Source organism: Nicotiana tabacum, chromosome 17 (assembly GCF_000715075.1).
Source record: "Nicotiana tabacum cultivar K326 chromosome 17, ASM71507v2, whole genome shotgun sequence".
Classification (NCBI taxonomy): domain Eukaryota; kingdom Viridiplantae; phylum Streptophyta; class Magnoliopsida; order Solanales; family Solanaceae; genus Nicotiana; species Nicotiana tabacum.
The window spans coordinates 48,336,219-48,346,923 of NC_134096.1; the positions used below are offsets into that span (position 1 = coordinate 48,336,219).

At 36.6% G+C, this 10,705-nt stretch overlaps 1 protein-coding gene across 3 annotated transcripts; it reads left to right on the plus strand.

Moving 5' to 3' along the window:
- Positions 1-1,580: 1,580 nt before the first annotated feature.
- LOC107801335 (protein WHAT'S THIS FACTOR 9, mitochondrial) lies at positions 1,581-10,515 on the plus strand. 3 transcript variants are annotated; one of them, XR_001651615.2, is made up of 4 exons: positions 1,716-2,244; positions 7,777-7,945; positions 8,068-9,871; positions 10,124-10,515. XR_001651615.2 is itself a non-coding variant. In XM_075234257.1 (3 exons), exon 3 carries the CDS (start codon positions 8,145-8,147, stop codon positions 9,357-9,359), a length of 1,215 nt encoding a protein of 404 aa, XP_075090358.1. In that variant the 5' UTR covers positions 1,581-2,244; positions 7,777-7,945; positions 8,068-8,144; the 3' UTR covers positions 9,360-10,073. The 3 variants fall into 3 exon arrangements, 2 of the variants coding, with proteins under 2 accessions (XP_075090358.1, XP_075090359.1); XM_075234257.1 differs by lacking the exon at positions 10,124-10,515 and having other exon boundaries at positions 1,581-2,244; positions 8,068-10,073; XM_075234258.1 differs by lacking the exon at positions 10,124-10,515 and having other exon boundaries at positions 1,581-2,238; positions 8,068-10,073.
- Positions 10,516-10,705: the final 190 nt, after the last annotated feature.

Genomic DNA, 10,705 nt, shown 5'->3' on the forward strand with positions numbered 1-10,705 from the left:
TATACCATGGGGCAGGGACTTGTACACCTGGAACGAATAGCTGCTTTGAATGAGCCAGAGGACCCAAAGAGCAAGGCTCATTACTATGACAGATTAGTACTCTGATGTCAAGGTAAAGGTTTTCTTTTAATTCTTGATACGTGATTTATGATCTCCAATTAGTTCCACCTAGAAAAGCAAGTTCTAAAAGAGCTTTATGTTTATTTCAACTCTTGAATTAATTAAACTGGTACATGATTTTATAGTGGGCTAGTCCATGTTGGTCGCAAGAATGATGCAATTAAGCATCTGCAAATGGCTACTGCTTATGATGAGTCTTACATGGAACTTCTGCAGCAATGCGAAAATGAAGAGGATGATATCACTGGTGATCCTATAACTAGTAGGAGAGGAGATTATTGTTGAGTTTTGTGAACGCATTTTGTGCCTTTCCCCCCTTTGTGTTTCCTATTGACGTGTTTGGAGATTCAAAGCTTGACTAGACTATTAGCTAAATTGTTGAGTCGACAAATCACATGCGGTTCATCTTTTAATGCTAATATTGGGCGAGATTGATCCCTATAAATTCAAGATCCATAACTCAGTCACCAAAATCTAAAATTCACACAAAGTTAGCATGATGAAAACTAAGCCAAGCATATGGCTGATCCAAAAGAGATCCTACCCTATAGACTAACTCAGTTATCTAGGCTCAATTTTTGTTAGATCTCAACATTTTCTATCTCGAACTTGTGTGTAATTTCGATCTACTGTTTTGAGTGCCAAAGTGTATTGCATTTTCATGCTTTACACTAGAACGCTAAGGGTTTCTTTAAAAGACGTAAGACATGAGCAAGTAATTAAACATTAAAACAGAAAGTAAGCAACAATTTAGTAAACTTGTAACTCATCAACTCAAGGACCAATTCAAAAAATTATTACATTCTCAATAAATTAAGTAGTACTACATACCTTCCCAACTTCCCAAGTTCAAAATGCTGGTAACATGAAATGCAAGTTTGAAGAATATAACTCTAGTAACATCAAGAAAAGGAACTTTCAGGTGTTAACGTCTATAAACATTTCCAATAAGTTCGAGGAAACAAAAGCTTTACATTATTTTTGAAAAATAATTTAAAGATATACTCATAATTAATTTTTGCAAAAACCTATGTTGGTTATTTTAATACGTATGTAAAAACTACTTAATTATTTTATAAGATTCAATGAGGGTTTTTATGACTGCGCCAAGCATGGTCGAGTTTCACTGGTTTGAGGTAAAAGAAAGGGGAGGAAAAAATATAGAAACCCTTTGGTCAAACTTTTAAAATCAGTTTATTTTGAGAAGTATTTTTCAAAAAGATACTTTTGACGTGATGCAATTTGTGTTTGGTTAATTAATTTGAAAATCACTTTTGAACAGTAATTAATGTTTGACCAAACTTTTAAAAATTACTTCTAATTATATTTTTCTCAAAAGTAATTATCAGAAAAGTACTTTTAAAAAAAAAATATTTTTTTATGCTTCTGAAAAAAAATACCGTAAAAGCCAAACAACTTAACCAAAAGCACTTAAAAAAAAAAACGTTTTGGCCCAAAATAATGCTAGCCAAACGGCCTATAAAAAAAGAAAAGAGGCGCAGTAGTTGGCAAAAAGCAAAAAAAAAAAAAAAAAAAGCGCAGCTATCTCCTTCTTCTCCGAACAAAAATGCAGTAGCTTTCTCCACCATTGTTTCATCCGTAAAAGCTCCACCAAACCACCAAAATAAGCAAATGTAAAAGACCACCTTCTTCCCCTGTTAAACCAGCCCCAACACTATCCCCCCTCCACCCTCCCAAAAACGGCCTCAAATCACCCCCCCAAAACCAGCTCCCTTCCACCTTAAAAGAACCCCCAAAACGCAGCAAAACCAGCTGCGAAATCAGACCAAAATCGAGCTGAAAAGGGGACCAAAATCCAACCCAAAGAGCAGCAAAACCAGCTGCGAAACTGCTGAAAAACAGCCCCAAAACTCAGCAAAATCAGCCACAAAAATCAACCAAAAACCAGCTATAAACCAACCCGAAAATACCACAAGAAAGAACCACAAACGGGCATAATCTATTTTTCTGTTCTTCGCTAGCTCGATCGTTCGCGATTCCTTTTGGGTTTGGCGTGTTAGCTTTCGTTTGAGGTCGCCGTCATTGGTTTTCAGGCGTGGTCCTTATCCTCGGCTCGATTATTGAGTTATAGAAGTTTAAAGTTTGGATTCAGCCAATGTAAAGGTTCGTTTTCTAATCCTAGCATTTTAATCTTATTTTGTGCATTGCTCAAATGAATTCATGTTATTCTTCGTGAGATGATTCTGTTGAATATATTTTTGGATGTTCTTTGTTTTGTTTAGTACATGTTAACGAATTAATGCGTTGCTGTAAAATTCTAAGTCTTTTCTCTTTTCTTTGTAGAAATTTTATTTGAGGAGATTTACACTTTTGATTGTTGCTTGACTATTGATTTCTTTGTAGAAATTTTATTTGAGGAGATTTACTCTTTTGATTGTTGCTCGGGTACTGTTGAGTTGAAATCATGTTGCAATAAGTTTACTGGTTAGACTAGATCTTTGATATCCTGCAGTAGGCTTCATTGAGGTGAATGCTTATGCTTTAAGAGTAATATTATAGTGCTCAATGGATTTTGGGCGTAAGTTAGTATAGTAATGGGGGCTGCTTGAAATAATTTTCAACAGAAGATAAAGAAAATTTGGCCCACTTCCTTAAATAGAATAAGCACAAGCAGGCTCACTTCTTTCATATTGAATGATGCCAGTCACCTCCATATCTTGGCCCATTAGCTTAATAATTAAGTCACATCATTTCTCCACAACAACTTCCATGATTTATGACCTTACAACAATCTCAAATTAGTTTAGAAAAATAACTCATAATCACTAGCATGCTTTTAGGCACGTAAAATAATCAATCATCATGGTTATGGGTACGGTTCTCGTAGCATAACTGCGATACTTAATTCCAAAATTCAAGTGCGCATTTATGCGACTTGATCTTTCAATTTCAAATAACAATAAACAGGTCATTAAATCATGGGTATGTACGCGTGGCATGATTTTCGACGCGTACAAACAACAAGTGCGCGACAACGTGACTTGATCAAAAGAAATTCCATAATTCATTAAAATATGTAATTAAAGGCGGTATAAGGTGGAAATGAAAATGCAATTCCATAAAAACATGTAATAATCTGGATGAACTATGCCACGTATAATTGTTAAACGGTCGTGCTAAAATCACGGAATCCGAGAGTGCCTTAGACCTTCTCCCGGGTTAATAGAATTCCTTACCCGATCTTCACTTGGAACACCGGAAATAAATAATTTCAAGTGGCGACCCCTTAAAATCAATAAATCAATCCCTTTTTAAATAATGTCACAATGGTAATCCCTTCCTCCCTCAACCAATTTCAACAAGAAACTGCTCAAAATAATTCAACAACCCCACCTACTACCACCTAATGTCACATGCATGGCCTATCTCCAGCTCCATAACCTAATTAAACCTATAACAGTTGTACAAAGGTTTTAGGACAAGGTCTTATCCGGGTAGATGATGGTCTAGTGAATGATTCCCTTGAATCTTCAAGACTGGGGCAGGGATTAATGATCAATGCACTTGGGCTCCTTCCTCTCTCTCTCTAAAGTACTCCTCTCTCTCTAAAATATGTGTTTAACCCGGCCAAAATAACCCCAAAGTAGGGGTGGGCATAATACCGGCCGAACCGAAAAAATCGGTCGAACCGTGAATTTCGATTTTTCGGTTTAAACGGTTATTCGGTCGGTGTGCGGTTTTTAAATTATTAAATTCCGGTTTTCGGTGCGGTTTACGATTTTGGTGTTTTGATTTTCGGTTAAACCGAAAAACTGAAATTTTGGACTCATACCCAAACAGGCTAGTGAAGTTCGAACCTCATACCTCAAGGATTGATGTGTGGTAACAACTCTAGTGAGAAACTACAGTTAACATAATTTAATATAGCAACCATTTTTTAATTTAGTCTGTTTACTGGTGACAGTTTACTTGGACGATCAAAAGGATCTCGGTTTGCACGGGTATTTTGTACTTTGTCATATAATATAAGTCAATTGGGCATATATAGTTCTGCTCTCTGCGTAAATGCACTACAATTTGCTGCTATTCAGATGTTTTCTTATATATCATGCTTTCTATTATGAATTTGAACCCGTCAGTTCTGCTATTAATCCAATTTCGCCTGAATAAACATTGTAACGATTCCTCGTATATCGTATGTGCTATCATTATCATGATAGTACATTTTCATAAAGTTGTTCCATTGAGTGGTAACAACCCCAATTTCTGGTTTTAACCTGTACTGAAAACTCCATCAGAAAAGCAACCAACATGTTTCAGCAACTTGCTGTATTAATCAAAATCTTGAACCATTAATAACCGAAAAACTAAATCGGAAATAACCGAGCCGAACCTTGAAAAAACTGCACTGAACCGTAAATACTTTGGTTTGATTTGGTTATTAATATTACAAAACCGAAAACCGATAAACCGAACCGTACTTTCATAATAACCGACCAAACCGACCGACGCCCATCCCTACCCCAAAGTCGTTTTATAAGAAATGGGTCGGGTTATAAAAATAGAAAATGGACCCTCCGAACTCAACTCTGCGATCGCACAATGGATCGCAGAACAAGTATGTGGCCCGCAAAAACAATCCCAAAAACTAGGTTGGTCTGGACAGGTCTGTGGTCCGAGACCAGTTATGCGGCCGCGAAATGGACCGTAGAATCACTCTTCGAAATTCTTCATGCTAAATTTGCGACGGAAGTGCGAACTGCGAAACGGATTTGCGATCGCATAATGGACCACAAAATGACCTTCAAAATTCAACAAATGTTTTGCTCAACTCCGCGATAAATATGCAGTCGCGAAACAGACCGCATAATTGCCTTATTCTGCCAAAATTTTCACAAACTCCTCAATGCATTCTTCAACCCAAAAAGCTTGTGTCGTAGTCTACCTTGGCACCACAAAACCTTAAATTCCTTGGCGAAATTTTACGGGGCCTTACAAAAATCGAAGAAGAAACAAACTTTACTTGATTTGGTTTGATTGTATATGCACACAAATAATGTAATAGTTGGTTTACTTTCATTCTAAGAAAAAACCAAAGCAAATATACTATGAATGACCTTGAACTATTTATTTATTTATCTATTTGAAACACCCGTATGGCATGACTTAGTTTTGGATATATTCCTATATTTTAAAATCAAACACTTATCCCCTATATTATGAAATTCTTACATATGCACCCCTTATGAGGTACATCTATACCTAAGTATACAACAACAATAATAATATACCCAATATATACTTACAAATGGGGTCAGGGAAGGTTAGTGTGTACGCACACCTTACTACTATCTTGTACAGATAGAGAATCTGTTTCCTATAGACCCTTAGCTTAGGTAAGCACAATATCAGCAGTTAAGAAATGCACTATAAAAAATGAACAAGTCATGGAAAGGAAACATAAGTAATAGCAGGATATTAACAACCGAAACAAAAGCAATATCATGTAATTATATGAATCCAAGAATAAGCCACAACTAGAGTAATACTAAAGCTACCAGTATATAAGGGAAATATGCTTTACTACCTACTAACCTTCTACCCTAATCTTCGACCTCCACAACCTCCTATTAAGGGTCATGTCATCAGTAATCTAAAAATGTATCATATCATGCCTAATCACCTCTCATTAATACTTCTTAGGCCTTTCTCTTCCCCTCGATGGACTCACCATGTGCAACCTCACGCACCTCCTTACTAGGGCATCCGGGCATCTCTTCCTCACATGCCCCTACCATCTCAGCCTCACTTCTCGCAGCTTATCCTCCACGAGAGCTACCCTACCTTGTCCCGAATATTTTTATTCATGATCCTGTCTCCCCTAGTATGCCCACACATCCACCTCAATATTCTCATTTGCACTACTTTCAACTTCTAGACATGATAGTTCTTAATTGGCCAACACTCCATCGCATACAACATAAGCAGTCTAAATATCACTCTGAAGAATTTACTTTAAGTCTTGGTGGCACCTTTTCCATATTATGTGTTTGCTGAAAAGAATGACATCTTTTATATCTAGAAATAATTAATGTAAAATTATTTTACCTTAACAAGAAGCTTTTATAGACACCCAAGTATTTTGGCATATTTAAAACTACAAGTGGCAAAAATTTTCCTTTCTTAAATTTCGTGTCAAGCAAACTATGCCATACATTGATAAAAGTGTCAACAGAGGGAGTACTAAAGGTAATAGTCTTAACTTGGCTCTTTAAGTTGAATTCATTTCGGGTAGCATATTTATGTTGACAGAGGAGGATTTTAAAATCTTCTTATTATAAGACTATAGTTGAATTACAATATACTAATAAAATTAAGGATGTAATTTCCATCTCCTAAAGACAGTGCAGATACTGAGATACATATAAATGCTGGAAATATAAAAGAAACAGAGCAGAAAAAGAAAATTTAGCTACACTAATACATCCACTTCCCCTACCCACACCACCATTCCCCCAACCCCACAACCCATTTACACCTACCTACCCGTTTCAGTCACATGACAGCTCCTCAAGAAAGGGATTACCAAAGTCCACAAGAGGAGAGAATCAAGGGAAGAAGAAGCGCAAGTGCAACTGACCTTGAACCCAACGAACAAATGTCGTTACGTCGCAGCTATACAAGAAGGAGAAGAACTAGCACGCTTATAGTTACAGTTAGCCGACTCAATAGAAGAATGAAATAGGTGGGATCTCTGAAGTGACATCCAACTTGGGAAGCTCGGTACCACTAGTAAGAGGAGTGGCCAAAGGACGAGAATCAAGCATGTCTGCACGAGGCAATAGATCTAGGGCATATTTCTGTGCTATCTTTCACTTTGGCCAGATCAAGTATCCGTCTGTTAGAGACGGGACAGCCCGAAAAGCATTACATAAATAAATAGAGTTTTAATTACACTAAATACTTCTGTAGTTTCAGACACACTCCCTGTATTTCAAAATCAGACACTTCCCCTATACTATGAAAATCCTATACAATATACCAAATGAAATAATTCCCACATTACAATATAATTATTATAAATATGAAGTATATCCCATATTAAAATATAATTATTATAAGATAAATTAAAACTATAAATGAAAAGTTATTATGTATTTGTTTTTATGAATTTTAAAAAAGAGTATAATTATTTTTGTTGAAATCTATATTCAAACCTTTGATTAAAAAAGAGAATAAATATCTTTGAAGTATATATCTTATGAAACTCTTAAATAGGAAATGAACACTAATTATTTAGTGAGATGACTAAAAATTTTACGTATTTGACACAATATTTTTATTTTTCGAAACTCACAAATATAATAGTGCTATCCCTATTTTTTCTAAAAATATTTACCCCTCTTAAGACGCTGGAAGTAGTACAAGCAGACAACTATATGGTTTTCCTAGTAGGTCATATCCAGTTTGCACCCTCTCAGCACAGTATAGTTCTCACTAACGCAGTAAAGCCAAGATGCCTGAGAAAAATTGCTAGTGACATTAATTAGCATTGATATTAACAAGAAAATGACATTTGGTTGGTTTCTTTCAATTTGGTGGAATTCTATTAGTTTAATCTGCTTCTATTCTTCTTCTTTTTATTAAGCATAATTAATATTTGACTAAGTGCTCCTTGTTTTGTCTTCACTTCAGATTGACTTTTGGAGGGAAAAAAAAGGCTATAGAACAAAATCTTTTCTTTCACTTGGGAAGTTCCAGCCTTTCAGGTTATTTCGCGGTTGAGTGGTCAGTCATCTGATTGTACTACTTCCAGCGTCTGGCAACTCCATATCCAGAATTTGTCTAAGCACTCCAAAGAAAGGTGAGGAGGAGCAATCGGACTTGAAAATAAGCCTTAGATCTTTTCCATATTGATGAGAGCTCTTTAAGGGCCTTTGTTTCATTCTGGATTTTGGACCTTAGTTTCTTTAATCTGTTTTTCAGATGGTAGAATCTTCTACATTTATATACAAGATTTAAGCGTAACTTGAGTGGACAAGAGAAAGATAGCCTTTACTGAAATGCTGAGGAGGGTAGAAGAAGGTTGCATTGTCTCGATATTGAATTACCATCAGAAGCGTACTCTTGTGAATGTAAAGCTAAAATGGGTTAAAGATAGTGTCTTGGACAGTGTAGTAGCTGGAGGCAGAGAACTAAAGGCGGGATCTACGCTAGTTTCCATCATTGCCTCACAATCCAGTTCTGGTCTTCCTATTTACCATCTCACAACCAAGCGTGGGCAGCTTGGGCTCCCTCATGAATTGAAAATCTCCACTTTCCTTAGGCGATACCCAAATATTTTTGAGGAATTTTCTTGTCGTGATAGTGCTGGCACTCCTGTTCCGTGGTTCAAATTAACTCCTGAGACCCTAGAGTTTCATCATGAAGAAGTTAATGTTCTCCGCGAGTGCAGCACGGATATTGTTAGTAGGCTGAGAAAGCTTTTGATGATGACCAAGAAGAGGATGCTTCCTCTTCAGACAGTTGATCAACTAAAATGGGATTTAGGCTTGCCACATGATTGTGGTAGTTCATTGGTTATAAAACATCCTGAGCTGTTTAATTTGGTGGACCTTCCCGATGGTCGTGTTGGTCTGAAGCTTTTAGCATGGGATCACAAATTAGCTGTTTCCCATTTGGAGGCAAATTCTACAAGGGGAAATGGGACCTTGATGTTTCCTATTCGATTCACCCGGGGTTTCGGGTTAAAGAGAAAATGCATGGAATGGTTGGAGGAATGGCAAAAGCTGCCTTATACTTCTCCTTATATGGATGCCTCTCATTTGGACCCAAGGACAGATGTGTCAGAGAAGAGGATTGTTGGAGTGTTTCACGAGCTTCTGCACCTCATCTTACAAAAGAAAACAGAGAGGAGAAACGTCAGCAATCTCCGCAAGCCATTTGAATTGCCTCAGAAGTTCACAAAGGTCTTTGAGCGGCATCCTGGGATTTTTTACATTTCTATGAAGGGTGACACTCAGACTGTCGTCCTTAGAGAGGCTTATAATCGCGATCAACTGATTGAGAAGCATCCCCTTGTTCACATAAGGGAGAAATTTGCGAACATGATGAAGCAAGGTTTTCTAGATCGTAGTAGGGGGTTATATAGAGATACTAACCAAGGCGTAGAAGAGGAGTCACTGACAAGTAGTTTTGTTGGTGAAACCTGTGGAACTAGATATAACTCTGGTATAGTCTCAGATTCTGATATGCTTTTAGAACATGAAGCAAAGTAGATTAAGGTCCTTCAAGAATTTAATGTTATAAGCTGAGATGTGATTGGCACACTATTTGAAGTTCTCAGAAACCTGTGGAACTGTATTGGATATGCTTTCAGAATACGAATAGATCAGATAGAGGTCTTTTAAGTTCTGTAATTACAAGCTGAGAGGTGATTACGTGTAACTTTGCGATTCTCATTTTCTGATCTGAATTTGCGAAGAAGTTCTTTATAATGTTGAGGAAGTTCTCCCTAGTCTTGCTTATGATATGGTCCTCATCTTAGTTACTCAGAACAGGTCAAAGAAGAGACAGCCATTTTTAGATCAAGATGAAAGAAAATTAACAAATGCAATTGAAAGTTGAGGTGAGAGTGTGGATTACTCCCTTCATGAGCATCGTTTCAGAGAACCACCTGTGGAGTGCCCTTGGGTGTGTCTCAAAGATATGTTTGACAGTCTTTTGTTCTCTAAGAAGAATTCAGCTGGAACTCTTGCAGCGACTGACTCGGCGGTGTCATAATATAATGGTAAGGATTGTTTATCTTTAACAAGTAGATTTATCAGATTTTAGTTTCTAAAGGCTGGATGAAGGCTTTGAGATTCTGTTAGATACTATGCTCATGTTGTTCTTTGAGAATGCTATGAGACAGTATATGTGATAGTTTATGTCAATGTTGTCATCAAGTTCTCTCCATGATAATCATTTATTCTTTTCTGTGTTGTCATCAAGTTATCTCCAAGATATATCATTTATCTGTCTCATTAATTTTGACTTTCAGGTCTCATGAATGAATCTGGACACATGTGGAAAAAGAACTTTTAAGATGTCCCTGAAATGGACACAATAAAATTTAGAATGTTTGAGACACAAAATTATTTTGGAAACCAAAATGAAATACCGCCTGTCTCAATTTATGTGATGCACTATCGTTTTTAGTTTGTTACAAAAGGAATGATACATTTTTATATTTAGACAAAAGTTTCTAAAGTCTTTCCTTCTTAGACAATTGAAGTGCTCTACAAATAGTGTACCCTACACTTATTAAAGTGTAATAGCAGTGTTGGAAAAACTACTTATCTAAAAGTTACTGCACTCCCATACAAGGCCTTAAACTGATGTAAGAACTTTCAGTGATTTTGTTGATTTCAAAGTCTTAAATAACTGCGCAAATGTTGCTCTGAAACTATGCATGCTTCTTACTTTACAATTCTGATTTTGGAGATTGTCATAATTCTGCAATCTGGTTGTATCATTTCTGATTACCTCAAGGGAGTAGAGGAGCACATTTCAAGAGAAACCATTTCCTTTTGGCACTCGTTTTAAAAATGAGTAACTAGAGAACATGGATTGAGTTTTGATG

Bases quoted from the DNA above. Each gene is read 5' to 3' on its own strand.
- LOC107801335 (XM_075234257.1), top strand. From the start codon at position 8,145: ATGCTGAGGAGGGTAGAAGAAGGTTGCATTGTCTCGATATTGAATTAC.